Source organism: Zophobas morio, unplaced genomic scaffold (assembly GCF_036711695.1).
Source record: "Zophobas morio isolate AGI-343-1 ecotype UQ-CSIRO unplaced genomic scaffold, CSIRO_AGI_Zmor_V1 ptg000031l, whole genome shotgun sequence".
Taxonomy (NCBI): Eukaryota; Metazoa; Arthropoda; class Insecta; order Coleoptera; family Tenebrionidae; genus Zophobas; species Zophobas morio.
The window spans coordinates 12577722-12594437 of NW_026972136.1; the positions used below are offsets into that span (position 1 = coordinate 12577722).

Sequence of the window (16716 nt, forward strand, 5' to 3'; positions counted from 1 at the left end):
ATTTTTGTGATTTTTCAAAGAAGCGATACTGTACTTCAGGGGCGAGGGAAGTTCTGTCGAAAGAACTTCCAATTTTGTAACACGTTTCACGAAGTTTAGAACAAAAAAAAAACACAAACATTTTTTTTTTTACAATATGCATGTATTTTATACATTAAACTTGACGGCAGGAAATTAAAAAAACTTTGACCGTTGAACGGAACATTCAACTTATTATAAATTTGCCAAAAATAAAATCAACATATCCATTTCTTCAAGTTTTATATAACTTTGTCGGTTAATTCTTTCAATTAGTTAACATTTTAAACACAAATCCACATCACAAATAGTCACTTGTCGTCATCATATAAATACTTTTCCAGCAGTTCTAAAACGTCTTTCTTAAACTTCAACTTTTTCCTCGGGCGCATAGCTTGACAGTCATGGACCACTGACATCATGAAGTAATGATCAGATTTATTCGGAATTTCACTTTCAGTCGGCTGTGAAATACCGTCAGCAGCTGACGTAGAGGACAACATGGCATCATCTTCCAAATAAGACTCGTGATATGTGATGTCCGATGCGTTCGATTGTGTTTCCGCCTTTACGTTCACACTTTCTTTGGTTTCGTGATTATCGCTGCTTTGAGTGTCGTCGTTTAAAGAGAACTGTGGAGCTACCTTGGTTTTCATTACAAAAACTGAGGACGTCATTCTAAAAAAAAAAGAAATTTATTAAATTACTGAAAAAATATATGTTTTCAAAGATTAAAAACTACTTCCCTGAAAATAACCAAAATATATTAAAAATATTTTCATATGGTATAAAAACTTTTGTATTAAAATGATGTACGCCACTGGCAAGTAAGTAAACAAGGGGTGAGTGAAAATATAAAAAAAAGCGTATTAATTCATTTAGTTTTCAATATTTAGTTTTTTCAATTATTTTAAACCCATCAAAGTTAATTTTTAAGTTTCAGTATGTTCATTGAGATTTGTAGGGTGAAAATAGTTCGAGAATGTCTATCAAAATGTATGCACGTACCTGCGTTTGCGGATATGTGGCGCCAACCATAACATGTGGTCAAACAATTTAAATTTGTTCTTCACCATGGGATTATTGCTCGACGCCGTATATTCTCTGTAAACTCGTACAAATCTGTCTCGTAAATTTTCCCATCTTTTCCGGACGCTTTCAGCTGAAAATTCATGAATCAGTTAATATTTGAACCATTCAATTATCAACAACGAATAATATTTCAAACAAGTTCATTTATTAATAACTTGAGCATGAAAAATTTGAAACAAGTTACATCGAGTCGAAGCAACGTGTATAACAAGTTTCATACCATCCAAATTCAGTTGGCTAGCGATGGAGTCCCACGATTGTTGCTTTCGTATATAATCTTTGTAGTAATCGCTGCGTTTATCGTAAATACCTGGATGTTTCGCTATCAGCGAGACTAAATATTCGTCAGCGTCTACTCTGTAACTGGAATTGCTCATGTTTTTTTGATTGTGTCGAACTGTGTGTTAGAATTCGCCAAAACGGAGTAAATACGATGTTTTGTCGTCGGCGCCGCGTCGGTAACTGTAATGTTGAACTGGCATGACCTTCACGTTTCCGTTCCCGTTATAGGAGGGGAAGGGGAACGACAACTGGTACGTCGTGTACGTTACGCGATCAATGATATCCGTGGAAGGTCAAGCTGATCCAAAAAGGTTGATCATTTATTCGGGATATTGTTATGTTCATTTTAATAAAACCCTACAGGAATTAGTTGTTCTAACTCTAGTTTCGCTAGCTCAACAATGGTAAATTAGGGTTTGTTTAAAAATGACTTTTGCGAAAGTTAAATGGTTTCGTACAGACGCAACGGCAATTCAGTTTAATGTCAGATGATATACAATGTGTATATGTTTATAAAACTGACAATTTATTTATTTTTGTTGTTATTTATCATTAATAATATTCAGAACGTTTTGTTGCATTGTAGGATAATTAATAATTTTAATGGCTTTCTCTGTTTTGAGGAGACAATTTGCTGCGTGCATAATTGTCGCATTCTTTCGATGTATAAACAATTGAAGTTAAGCATGTACTGTAAATATATTTTTACCTCAGAGGCGAGGCAAGATCGGTCTAAATAACTGTGGACCAATTTTTTGCGTTTAAAAGAGAAATTAAAGTCTTACAGGCGCCTAGTGTTTTTTTTTCTTAGTATAAAAAAATCTTCGAGATTTTGTGTGTTGTGTTTTTAAAATACTTCGAAAAAATCTCGAGGATCCGTGGAGTTCTTTATTTGGAAAGAATTTTACATAATCTTAGAGGCTTCTAGCGTCTTTTTTTTTTAATGTGATGTTTCGTTTTTGAAGTAGAAATCAAAATATTGTAAAAACCGAAAAATTGAAAAATCAAGAATTTTAAAAATCTAAAAAATCCAAAATCCAAAAATTAAAAAAAATTTTGAAAAATCGAGTAAGTAAAAAATCAAAGAAACAGAACGTCAAAAATTAATTGAGAAATTGAGAAAAAAAATTTAGAAACGCCAAAAATTGAAAAATTTAAATACATAAATCCTAGAACTAAAACGTCGAAAAATTGGAAACGCGAATAATCGTAAAGACGAATAAATCAAGACTGAGAAATCGAGAAATCAAAATCGAAAAATTGAAAAAATGCGACATCAAAAGATCGATAAATGGGAAAACTCAAAATTGAAAAATTTAAACTTAAAAACCCGATAAATGAAAATATCGAAAAAGCGAAAAATTAATCCGAAAAATCTAAAAAGGAGAAGGCCAAAATCGGAAGTCCCAGAAATCGAAACAAAAACAAAATGAAAAATCTGAAATTTAAAAATTCGAAAAATTGAAAATTTACAAAATCGAGAAATCAAAACGTCAAAGAATCGAAAAATTAAAAAATTGATAATAAAAAAAAACTGAAAATGTAAAAACGAGAAGGCGAAAAAACGAAATAAATCCGTTAAATCGAAAATTGATAATAAATCGAAAAATCTAAAAACGAGAAATCAAAAAATCGAAAGATTGAGAAATCGAAACAACAAAAAAGTGAAAAATCTAAAATTTAAAAATTCGAAAAATTGAGAATTTACAAAATCGTGAAATCAAAACATCAACGAATCGAAAAATAAAAAAATTGAAAAACCGAAACATGTAAGGTTTAAAAAATAACAAAATTTTGAAAATCGAAAAATTGAAAAAATGCGAAATCAAAACATCAAAAGATCGATAAATGGGAAAACTCAAAATTGAAAAATGTAAACTTAAAAACCCGATAAATGAAAATATCGAAAAACCGAAAAATTAATCCGAAAAATTGAAAAATCGAAAAATCTAAAAATGAGAAGACCAAAATCGAAAGTCCCAGAAATCGAAACAAAAACAAAATGAAAAATCTGAAATTTAAAAATTCGAAAAATTGAAAATTTACAAAATCGAGAAATTAAAACGTCAAAGAATCGAAAAATTAAAAAATTGATAAGTCGAGAAATGTAAGACTTTCAAATTCGCAAAATTTTGAAAAATCGAATAAGTAAAAAATCAAAAAAACAAAAAGTCGATGATTCTAAAAATTTAAAAATCGAAATAAATCTTGAAAAGTCCCAAAACTTTAACCCTGAAAATATGAAAACCGAAAAATTGAAGTCAAGAATTTTAAAAATCTAAAAAATCCAAAAATTAAAATATCGAATAGATGAAAACGTTGAAAAATGTAAGATTTAAAAACTTGCAAAATTTTGAAAAATCAAAAAAACAAAGTCGAAAAATCCAAAAATCGACAAATCCCAAAACTTAAACAGAGAAATTGAAAAATTAAGAAATCGAAAAATGGGAAAATTAAAAAATCGTTTAATTGAGAAATTGAGAAAAAAAATTAGAAATCCAAAAATTGGAAAGTCGAATAATCGTAAAGACGAATAAATCGAAAAACTGAGAAATCGATAAATCAAAATCGAAAAATTGAAAAAACGCGAAATCGAAACATCAAAAGATCGATAAATAGGAAAACTCAAAATTGAAAAATTTAAACTTGAAAACCCGACAAATGAAAATATCGAAAAACCGAAAAATTGAAAAATCGAAAAATCTAAAAAAGAGAAGGTCTCAGTTTCAGAAATCGAAACAAAAAAATGAAAAATCTGAAATTTAAAAATTCGAAAAATTGAAAATTTACAAAATCGAGAAATCAAAACGTCAAAGAATCGAAAAATTAAAAAATTGATAAGTCGAGAAATGTAGGACTTGAAATTTCGCAAAATTTTGAAAAATCGAATAAGTAAAAAATCAAAAAAACAAAAACTCGATAATTCTAAAAATTTAAAAATCGAAAAATTGAAAAGTCAAGAATTTTAAAAATCTAAAAAATCCAAAAATTAAAATATCGAATAGATGAAAACGTTGAAAAATGTAAGATTTAAAAACTTGCAAAATTTTGAAAAATCAAAAAAACAGAAAGTCGAAAAATCTAAAAATTTAAAAATCGAAATCTTGAAAAATCCAAAAATAGACAAATCCCAAAACTTAAACAGAGAAATTGAAAAATTAAGAAATCGAAAAATGGGAAAATTAAAAAATCGTTTAATTGAGAAATTGAGAAAAAAAGTTTAGAAATGCCAAAAATTGAAAAATCGAAAATTTAAATACATAAATCCTAGAACTAAAACGTCGAAAAATTGGAAATTCGAATAATTTTAAAGACGAATAAATCGAAAAACTGAGAAATCGAGAAATCAAAATCGAAAAATTTTAAAAATGCGAAATCAAAACATCAAAAGATCGATAAATGGGAAAACTCAAAATTGAAAAATTTAAACTTGAAAACCCGACAAATGAAAATATCGAAAAACCGAAAAATTGAAAAATCGAAAAATCTGAAATTTAAAAATTTGAAAAATTGAAAATTTACAAAATCGAGAAATCCAAACGTCAAAGAATCGAAAAATTAAAAAATTGATATAAATCTTGAAAAATCCCAAAACTTTAACACTGTAAATTTGAAAATCGAAAAATTGAGAGGTCGAGAAATCGGAAAGAAAAAATGGAAAAGTGGAAAAATTAATTAAATTAAATTCATTAATCTAGAAATTGAGAAATCGAAAAATCAAAAATTTAGAATCGAAAAATTTAAATACATAAATCCCAAAACTGAAACGTTGAAAAATTGTAAAATCGAAAAATTGAAGAATCGCGAATTCGAAACATCAAAATATTGAATTTTTCTATTTTTCTATCTTTGGCTATTTCGATATCTCAATTTTTCGATTATTCGTTTTTTTGATTATTCGAGTTTCCAATTTTTCGACGTTTCAGTTTTGGAATTTATGTATTTAAATTTTTCAATTTCTAAATTTTTGGATTTTTCGATTTCTCATTTAAAGTTTTGGGATTTATTAATTTTGGAATTTTTCAAGATTTGAATTTTTAAATTTTTAGATTTTTCGACTGTCTTGATTTTTTGGTTTTTTACTTACTCGACTTTTCAAAATTTTGCGAGTTTTTAAATATGTCCTGAAAAATCCCAAAACTTAAACATTGAGAAATCGAGAAATCGGAAAAACGAAAAATCGAAAAGTCGAAAAATTAAAAAATCCATTAAACGAGAAATTGAGAAATTAAAAAATCCAAAAATTTAAAATTTAGAAATGCGAAAAATTGAAAAATCGAAAAATTCAAATGCATAAATCCCAAAACTGAAACGTTGAAATATTCTAAAATCGAAAAATTGAAAATATGAATTATCGAAAAACTGAGAAACCGAGAAATCGAAATTGAAAAATTGAAGAATTGCGAAATCGAAACATCAAAATATCGAGAAGTCGAGAAATCGAAAAATCAAAAAACTGAGAAATGGAAGTGGCGAAAAATCAAAAAACGAGAAAATGAGTTCTTTGTTTGGAAAAAATTTTACAGAATCTTTTTGTTAAAAATGTGATGTTTCGTTGTTGAAGGAGAAATCAAAATATTGTCTAAACTAAAAAATTGAAAATTCAAGAATTTTAAAAATCTAAAAAATCCAAAATCCAAAAATTAAAATATTGAATAGTTGAAAACGTTGAAAAATGTAAGATTTAAAAACTCGCAAAATTTTGAAAAATCGAGTAAGTAAAAAATCAAAAAAACAAAGTCGAAAAATCTAAAAATTTAAAAATCGAAATCTTGAAAAATTCCAATATTGAAAAATCCCAAAACTTAAGCAGAGAAATCGATAATTTGGAATATCGAAACATCGGAAAATTAAAAAATCGTTTAATTGAAAAATTGAGAATGTTTAGAAATGCCAAAAATTGAAAAATCGAAAATTTAAATACATAAATCCTAGAACTAAAACATCGAAAAATTGGAAACTCGAATAATCGTAAAGACGAATAATCGAAAAACTGAGAAATCGAGAAATCAAAATCGAAAAATTTTAAAAATGCGAAATCAAAACATCAAAATATCGATAAATGGGAAAACTCAAAATTGAAAAATTTAAACTTGAAAACCCGACAAATGAAAATATCGAAAAACCGAAAAATTGAAAAATCGAAAAATCTAAAAAAGAGAAGGTCTCAGTTTCAGAAATCGAAACAAAAAAATGAAAAATCTGAAATTTAAAAATTCGAAAAATTGAAAATTTACAAAATCGAGAAATCAAAACGTCAAAGAATCGAAAAATTAAAAAAATGATAAGTCGAGAAATGTAAGACTTTAAAATTCGCAAAATTTTGAAAAATCGAATAAGTAAAAAATCAAAAAAAAAACAAGTCGATAATTCTAAAAATTTAAAAATCGAAATAAATCTTGAAAAATCCCAAAACTTTAACCCTGAAAATTTGAAAACCGAAAAATTGAAAAGTCAAGAATTTTAAAATTCTAAAAAATCCAAAAATTAAAATATCGAATAGATGAAAACGTTGAAAAATGTAAGATTTAAAAACTTGCAAAATTTTGAAAAATCAAAAAAACAAAGTCGAAAAATCCAAAAATCGACAAATCCCAAAACTTAAACAGAGAAATTGAAAAATTAAGAAATCGAAAAATGGGAAAATTAAAAAATCGTTTAATTGAGAACTTGAGAAAAAAAGTTTAGAAATCCCAAAAATTGAAAAATCGAAAATTTAAATACATAAATCCTAGAACTAAAACGTCGAAAAATTGGAAACTCGAATAATCTTAAAGACGAATAAATCGAAAAACTGAGAAATCGAGAAATCAAAATCGAAAAATTTAAAAAATGCGAAATGAAAACATCAAAAGATCGATAAATGGGAAAACTCAAAATTGAAAAATTTAAACTTGAAAACCCGACAAATGAAAATATCGAAAAACCGAAAAATTGAAAAATCGAAAAATCTAAAAAAGAGAAGGTCTCAGTTTCAGAAATCGAAACAAAAAAATGAAAAATCTGAAATTTATAAATTCGAAAAATTGAAAATTTACAAAATCGAGAAATCAAAACGTCAAAGAATCGAAAAATTAAAAAATTGATAAGTCGAGAAATGTAGGACTTAAAATTTCGCAAAATTTTGAAAAATCGAATAAGTAAAAAATCAAAAAAACAAAATGTCGATGATTCTAAAAATTTAAAAATCGAAATAAATCTTGAAAAGTCCCAAAACTTTAACCCTGAAAATTTGAAAACTGAAAAATTGAAAAGTCAAGAATTTTAAAAATTTTAAAAATCCAAAAATTAAAATATCGAATAGATGAAAACGTTGAAAAATGTATCTAAGATTTAAAAACTTGCAAAATTTTGAAAAATCAAAAAAACAGAAAGTCGAAAAATCTAAAAATTTAAAAATCGAAATCTTGAAAAATACAAAAATAGACAAATCCCAAAACTTAAACAGAGAAATTGAAAAATTAAGAAATCGAAAAATCGGAAAGTTAAAAAATCGTTTAATTGAGAAATTGAGAAAAAAAATTAGAAACGCCAAAAATTGGAAACTCGAATAATCGTAAAGACGAATAAATCGAAAAACTTAGAAATCGATAAATCAAAATAGAAAAATTGAAAAAACGCGAAATCGAAACATCAAAAGATCGATAAATAGGAAAACTCAAAATTGAAAAATTTAAACTTAAAAACCCGATAAATGAAAATATGGAAAAATTGAAAAATCGAAACATCTAAAAACGAGAAGGCAAAAATCGAAAGTCCCAGAAATCGAAACAAAAACAAAATGAAAAATCTGAAATTTAAAAATTCGAAAAATTGAAAATTTACAAAATTCAGAAATCAAAACGTCAAAGAATCGGAAAATTAAAAAATTGATAAGTCGAGAAAGTCTTCAAAATTCGCAAAGTTTTGAAAAATCGAATAAGTAGAAAATCAAAAAACAAAAAGTCGAGAATTCTAAAAATTTAAAAATCGAAATAAATCTTGGGAAATCCCAAAACATTAACACTGAAAATTTGAAAATCGAAAAATTGAGAAATCGGAAAGACAAAAAATTTAAAAGTGGAAAAATTTAAAAATCCATTAACCTAGAAATTGACAAATCGAAAAAATTGAAAAATGGGGCAATTCAAAATTGAAAAATTTTAACTTACAAAAACCGATAAACCAAAAAGTGAAAATTCGAAAAATCGAAAAGTAAAAAAACCTAATTCCGAATAATTAAAAAACCTGAAAATGTAAAAACGAGAAGGCGAAAAACGAAATAAATCCGTTAAATCGAAAATTGATAATAAATCGAAAAATCTAAAAACGAGAAATCAAAAAATCGAAAGATTGAGAAATCGAAACAACAAAAAAGTGAAAAATCTAAAATTTAAAAATTCGAAAAATTGATAATTTACAAAACCGTGAAATCAAAACATCAACGAATCGAAAAATAAAAAAATTGAATAAATAAAAAATCAAAAAAACAGGAAGTCGAAAAATCTAAAAACTTAAACATTGAAAATTTGAAAATCGAAAAATGGAGAAATCGAGAAATCGAAAAGTCGAAAATGAAAAAATCTCTTAATCTAGAAATTGAGAAATCGAAAAACCCAAAAATTTAGAAACGTCGAAAAATTGGAAACTCGAATAATCGTAAAGACGAATAAATCGAAAAACTCAGAAATCGAGAAATCAAAATCGAAAAATTGAAAAAATGCGAAATCAAAACATCAAAAGATCGATAAATGGGAAAACTCAAAATTGAAAAATTCAAACTTAAAAACCCGATAAATGAAAATATCGAAAAACCGAAAAATTAATCCGAAAAATTGAAAAATCGAAAAATCTAAAAATGAGAAGGCCAAAATCGGAGTGTCCCAGAAATCGAAACAAAAACAAAATGAAAAATCTAAAATTTAAAAATTCGAAAAATTGAAAATTTACAAAATCGAGAAATCAAAACGTCAAAGAATCGAAAAATTAAAAAATTGATAAGTCGAGAAATGTAAGACTTAAAAATTCGCAAAATTTTGAAAAATCGAATAAGTAAAAAATCAAAAAAACAAAAAGTCGATGATTCTAAAAATTTAAAAATCGAAATAAATCTTGGAAAGTCCCAAAACTTTAACCCTGAAAATATGAAAACCGAAAAATTGAAAAGTCAAGAATTTTAAAAATCTAAAAAATCCAAAAATTAAAATATCGAATAGATGAAAACGTTGAAAAATGTAAGATTTAAAAACTTGCAAAATGTTGAAAAATCAAAAACACAGAAAGTCGAAAAATCTAAAAATTTAAAAATCGAAATCTTGAAAAATCCAAAAATCGACAAATCCCAAAACTTAAACAGAGAAATTGAAAAATTAAGAAATCGAAAATGGGAAAATTAAAAAATCGTTTAATTGAGAAATTGAGAAAAAAGTTTAGAAATGCCAAAAATTGAAAAATCGAAAATTTAAATACATAAATCCTCGAACTAAAACGTCGAAAAATTGGAAACTTGAATAATCGTAAAGACGAATAAATCGAAAAACTGAAAAATCCAGAAATCAAAATCGAAAAATTTTAAAAATGCGAAATCAAAACATCAAAAGATCGATAAATGGGAAAACTCAAAATTAAAAAATTTAAACTTGAAAACCCGACAAATGAAAATATCGAAAAACCGAAAAATTGAAAAATCGAAAAATCTAAAAAAGAGAAGGTCTCAGTTTCCGAAATCGAAACAAAAAAATGAAGAATCTGAAATTTAAAAATTCGAAAAATTGAAAATTTACAAAATCGAGAAATCAAAACGTCAAAGAATCGAAAAATTAAAAAATTGTTAAGTCGAGAAATGTAGGACTTAAAATTTCGCAAAATTTTGAAAAATCGAATAAGTAAAAAATCAAAAAAACAAAAAGTCGATAATTCTAAAAATTTAAAAATCGAAATAAATCTTGAAAAATCCCAAAACTTTAACCCTGAAAATTTGAAAACCGAAAAATTGAAAAGTCAAGAATTTTAAAAATCTAAAAAATCCAAAAATTAAAATATCGAATAGATGAAAACGTTGAAAAATGTAAGATTTAAAAACTTGCAAAATTTTGAAAAATCAATAAAACAAAGTCGAAAAATCCAAAAATCGATAAATCCCAAAACTTAAACAGAGAAATTGAAAAATTAAGAATTCGAAAAATGGGAAAATTAAAAAATCGTTTAATTGAGAACTTGAGAAAAAAAGTTTAGAAATGCCAAAAATTGAAAAATCGAAAATTTAAACACATGAATCCTAGAACTAAAACGTCGGAAAATTGGAAACTCGAATAATCTTAAAGACGAATAAATCGAAAAACTGAGAAATCGAGAAATCAAAATCGAAAAATTTAAAAAATGCGAAATCAAAACATCAAAAGATCGATAAATGGGAAAACTCAAAATTGAAAAATTTAAACTTGAAAACCCGACAAATGAAAATATCGAAAAACCGAAAAATTGAAAAATCGAAAAATCTAAAAAAGAGAAGGTCTCAGTTTCAGAAATCGAAACAAAAAAATGAAAAATCTGAAATTTATAAATTCGAAAAATTGAAAATTTACAAAATCGAGAAATCAAAACGTCAAAGAATCGAAAAATTAAAAAATTGATAAGTCGAGAAATGTAGGACTTAAAATTTCGCAAAATTTTGAAAAATCGAATAAGTAAAAAATCAAAAAAACAAAATGTCGATGATTCTAAAAATTTAAAAATCGAAATAAATCTTGAAAAGTCCCAAAACTTTAACCCTGAAAATTTGAAAACTGAAAAATTGAAAAGTCAAGAATTTTAAAAATTTTAAAAATCCAAAAATTAAAATATCGAATAGATGAAAACGTTGAAAAATGTATCTAAGATTTAAAAACTTGCAAAATTTTGAAAAATCAAAAAAACAGAAAGTCGAAAAATCTAAAAATTTAAAAATCGAAATCTTGAAAAATACAAAAATAGACAAATCCCAAAACTTAAACAGAGAAATTGAAAAATTAAGAAATCGAAAAATCGGAAAGTTAAAAAATCGTTTAATTGAGAAATTGAGAAAAAAAATTAGAAACGCCAAAAATTGGAAACTCGAATAATCGTAAAGACGAATAAATCGAAAAACTTAGAAATCGATAAATCAAAATAGAAAAATTGAAAAAACGCGAAATCGAAACATCAAAAGATCGATAAATAGGAAAACTCAAAATTGAAAAATTTAAACTTAAAAACCCGATAAATGAAAATATGGAAAAATTGAAAAATCGAAACATCTAAAAACGAGAAGGCAAAAATCGAAAGTCCCAGAAATCGAAACAAAAACAAAATGAAAAATCTGAAATTTAAAAATTCGAAAAATTGAAAATTTACAAAATCCAGAAATCAAAACGTCAAAGAATCGGAAAATTAAAAAATTGATAAGTCGAGAAAGTCTTCAAAATTCGCAAAGTTTTGAAAAATCGAATAAGTAGAAAATCAAAAAACAAAAAGTCGAGAATTCTAAAAATTTAAAAATCGAAATAAATCTTGGGAAATCCCAAAACATTAACACTGAAAATTTGAAAATCGAAAAATTGAGAAATCGGAAAGACAAAAAATTTAAAAGTGGAAAAATTTAAAAATCCATTAACCTAGAAATTGACAAATCGAAAAAATTGAAAAATGGGGCAATTCAAAATTGAAAAATTTTAACTTACAAAAACCGATAAACCAAAAAGTGAAAATTCGAAAAATCGAAAAGTAAAAAAACCTAATTCCGAATAATTAAAAAACCTGAAAATGTAAAAACGAGAAGGCGAAAAACGAAATAAATCCGTTAAATCGAAAATTGATAATAAATCGAAAAATCTAAAAACGAGAAATCAAAAAATCGAAAGATTGAGAAATCGAAACAACAAAAAAGTGAAAAATCTAAAATTTAAAAATTCGAAAAATTGATAATTTACAAAACCGTGAAATCAAAACATCAACGAATCGAAAAATAAAAAAATTGAATAAATAAAAAATCAAAAAAACAGGAAGTCGAAAAATCTAAAAACTTAAACATTGAAAATTTGAAAATCGAAAAATGGAGAAATCGAGAAATCGAAAAGTCGAAAATGAAAAAATCTCTTAATCTAGAAATTGAGAAATCGAAAAACCCAAAAATTTAGAAACGTCGAAAAATTGGAAACTCGAATAATCGTAAAGACGAATAAATCGAAAAACTCAGAAATCGAGAAATCAAAATCGAAAAATTGAAAAAATGCGAAATCAAAACATCAAAAGATCGATAAATGGGAAAACTCAAAATTGAAAAATTCAAACTTAAAAACCCGATAAATGAAAATATCGAAAAACCGAAAAATTAATCCGAAAAATTGAAAAATCGAAAAATCTAAAAATGAGAAGGCCAAAATCGGAGTGTCCCAGAAATCGAAACAAAAACAAAATGAAAAATCTAAAATTTAAAAATTCGAAAAATTGAAAATTTACAAAATCGAGAAATCAAAACGTCAAAGAATCGAAAAATTAAAAAATTGATAAGTCGAGAAATGTAAGACTTAAAAATTCGCAAAATTTTGAAAAATCGAATAAGTAAAAAATCAAAAAAACAAAAAGTCGATGATTCTAAAAATTTAAAAATCGAAATAAATCTTGGAAAGTCCCAAAACTTTAACCCTGAAAATATGAAAACCGAAAAATTGAAAAGTCAAGAATTTTAAAAATCTAAAAAATCCAAAAATTAAAATATCGAATAGATGAAAACGTTGAAAAATGTAAGATTTAAAAACTTGCAAAATGTTGAAAAATCAAAAACACAGAAAGTCGAAAAATCTAAAAATTTAAAAATCGAAATCTTGAAAAATCCAAAAATCGACAAATCCCAAAACTTAAACAGAGAAATTGAAAAATTAAGAAATCGAAAATGGGAAAATTAAAAAATCGTTTAATTGAGAAATTGAGAAAAAAGTTTAGAAATGCCAAAAATTGAAAAATCGAAAATTTAAATACATAAATCCTCGAACTAAAACGTCGAAAAATTGGAAACTTGAATAATCGTAAAGACGAATAAATCGAAAAACTGAAAAATCCAGAAATCAAAATCGAAAAATTTTAAAAATGCGAAATCAAAACATCAAAAGATCGATAAATGGGAAAACTCAAAATTAAAAAATTTAAACTTGAAAACCCGACAAATGAAAATATCGAAAAACCGAAAAATTGAAAAATCGAAAAATCTAAAAAAGAGAAGGTCTCAGTTTCCGAAATCGAAACAAAAAAATGAAGAATCTGAAATTTAAAAATTCGAAAAATTGAAAATTTACAAAATCGCGAAATCAAAACGTCAAAGAATCGAAAAATTAAAAAATTGATAAGTCGAGAAAGACTTAAAAATTCGCAAAGTTTTGAAAAATCGAAATAAATCTTGAAAAATCCCGAAACTTTAACCCTGAAAGTTTGAAAACCGAAAAATTGAAAAGTCAAGAATTTTAAAAATCTAAAAAATCCAAAAATTAAAATATCGAATAGATGAAAACGTTGAAAAATGTAAGATTTAAAAACTTGCAAAATTTTGGAAAATCCAAAAATAGACAAATCCCAAAACTTAAACAGAGAAATTGAAAAATTAAGAAATCGAAAAATGGAAAAATTAAAAAATCGTTTAATTGAGAAATTGAGAAAAAAAATTAGAAACGCCAAAAATTGGAAACTCGAATAATCGTAAAGACGAATAAATCGAAAAACTGAGAAATCGAGAAATCAAAATCGAAAAATTGAAAAAACGCGAAATCGAAACATCAAAAGAGCGATAAATAGGAAAACTCAAAATTGAAAAATTTAAACTTAAAAACCCAATAAATGAAAATATGGAAAAATTGAAAAATCGAAACATCTAAAAACGAGAAGGCAAAAATCGAAAGTTCCAGAAATCGAAACAAAAACAAAATTGAAAAATCTAAAATTTAAAAATTCGAAAAATTGAAAATTTACAAAATCGAGAAATCAAAACGTCAAAGAATCGGAAAATTAAAAAATTGATAAGTCGAGAAAGTCTTCAAAATTCGCAAAGTTTTGAAAAATCGAATAAGTAGAAAATCAAAAAACAAAAAGTCGAGAATTCTAAAAATTTAAAAATCGAAATAAATCTTGGAAAATCCCAAAACTTTAACACTGAAAATTTGAAAATCGAAAAATTGAGAAATCGGAAAGACAAAAAATTTAAAAGTGGAAAAATTAAAAAATCCATTAACCTAAAAATTGAGAAATCGAAAAAATTGAAAAATGGGGCAATTCAAAATTGAAAAATTTTAACTTACAAAAACCGATAAACCAAAAAGTGAAAATTCGAAAAATCGAAAAGTAAAAAAACCTAATTCCGAATAATTAAAAAACCTGAAAATGTAAAAACGAGAAGGCGAAAAAACGAAATAAATCCGTTAAATTGAAAATTGATAATAAATCGAAAAATCTAAAAGCGAGAAATCAAAAAATCGAAAGATTGAGAAATCGAAACAACAAAATGAAAAATTAAAATTTAAAAATTCGAAAAATTGAAAATTTACAAAATCGTGAAATCAAAACATCAAGGAATGGAAAAATCAAAAAATTGAAAAATCGAAAAATGTAAGGTTTAAAAAATTGCAAAATTTTGAAAAATTTAATAAATAAAAAATCAAAAAAACAGGAAGTCGAAAAATCTAAAAACTTAAACATTGAAAATTTGAAAATCGAAAAATGGAGAAATCGAGAAATCGAAAAGTCGAAAATGAAAAAATCTCTTAATCTAGAAATTGAGAAATCGAAAAATCCAAAAATTTAGAAACGACGAAAAATTGGAAACTCGAATAATCGTAAAGACGAATAAATCGAAAAACTCAGAAATCGAGAAATCAAAATCGAAAAATTGAAAAAATGCGAAATCAAAACATCAAAAGATCGATAAATGGGAAAACTCAAAATTGAAAAATTTAAACTTAAAAAACCCGATAAATGAAAATATCGAAAAACCGAAAAATTAATCCGAAAAATTGAAAAATCGAAAAATCTAAAAATGAGAAGACCAAAATCGAAAGTCCCAGAAATCGAAACAAAAACAAAATGAAAAATCTAAAATTTAAAAATTCGAAAAATTGAAAATTTACAAAATCGAGAAATTAAAACGTCAAAGAATCGAAAAATTAAAAAATTGATAAGTCGAGAAATGTAAGACTTAAAAATTCGCAAAATTTTGAAAAATCGAATAAGTAAAAAATCAAAAAAACAAAAAGTCGATGATTCTAAAAATTTAAAAATCGAAATAAATCTTGGAAAGTCCCAAAACTTTAACCCTGAAAATATGAAAACCGAAAAATTGAAAAGTCAAGAATTTTAAAAATCTAAAAAATCCAAAAATTAAAATATCGAATAGATGAAAACGTTGAAAAATGTAAGATTTAAAAACTTGCAAAATGTTGAAAAATCAAAAACACAGAAAGTCGAAAAATCTAAAAATTTAAAAATCGAAATCTTGAAAAATCCAAAAATCGACAAATCCCAAAACTTAAACAGAGAAATTGAAAAATTAAGAAATCGAAAATGGGAAAATTAAAAAATCGTTTAATTGAGAAATTGAGAAAAAAAGTTTAGAAATGCCAAAAATTGAAAAATCGAAAATTTAAATACATAAATCCTAGAACTAAAACGTCGAAAAATTGGAAACTCCAATAATCGTAAAGACGAATAAATCGAAAAACTGAGAAATCGAGAAATCAAAATCGAAAAATTTTAAAAATGCGAAATGAAAACATCAAAAGATCGATAAATGGGAAAACACAAAATTGAAAAATTTAAACTTGAAAACCCGACAAATGAAAATATCGAAAAACCGAAAAATTGAAAAATCGAAAAATCTGAAATTTAAAAATTTGAAAAATTGAAAATTTACAAAATCGAGAAATCCAAACGTCAAAGAATCGAAAAATTAAAAAATTGATATAAATCTTGAAAAATCCCAAAACTTTAACACTGTAAATTTGAAAATCGAAAAATTGAGAGGTCGAGAAATCGGAAAGAAAAAATGGAAAAGTGGAAAAATTAAAAAATCCATTAATCTAGAAATTGAGAAATCGAAAAATCAAAAATTTAGAATCGAAAAATTTAAATACATAAATCCCAAAACTGAAACGTTGAAAAATTGTAAAATCGAAAAATTGAAGAATCGCGAATTCGAAACATCAAAATATTGAATTTTCCTATTTTTCTATCTTTGGCTATTTCGATATCTCAATTTTTCGATTATTCGATTTTTCGACTCGTCGACTTACCGATTTTTTCATGTTTTGATTTCCAGTTTTTCAATTTTTAGATTGTTCGTCTTTTTGA

The 16716-nt window shown here is 25.2% G+C and overlaps 2 protein-coding genes across 2 annotated transcripts in view; one reads left to right on the forward strand and one right to left on the reverse strand.

Annotated features, from left to right (window-relative positions):
- LOC135139213 (dynactin subunit 2) overlaps positions 1 to 16716 on the forward strand; it is a 46982-nt gene that overhangs the window by 17328 nt on the left and 12938 nt on the right. The window lies entirely within an intron of this gene.
- LOC135139214 (transcription factor Adf-1-like) lies at positions 245 to 1562 on the reverse strand. The gene is made up of 3 exons (XM_064069358.1): positions 1331 to 1562; positions 1027 to 1180; positions 245 to 696 (listed from the first exon to the last, which is right to left on the reverse strand). The coding sequence occupies exons 1-3, from the start codon at positions 1485 to 1487 to the stop codon at positions 330 to 332; spliced, it is 678 nt and encodes a 225-aa protein (XP_063925428.1). The 5' UTR covers positions 1488 to 1562; the 3' UTR covers positions 245 to 329.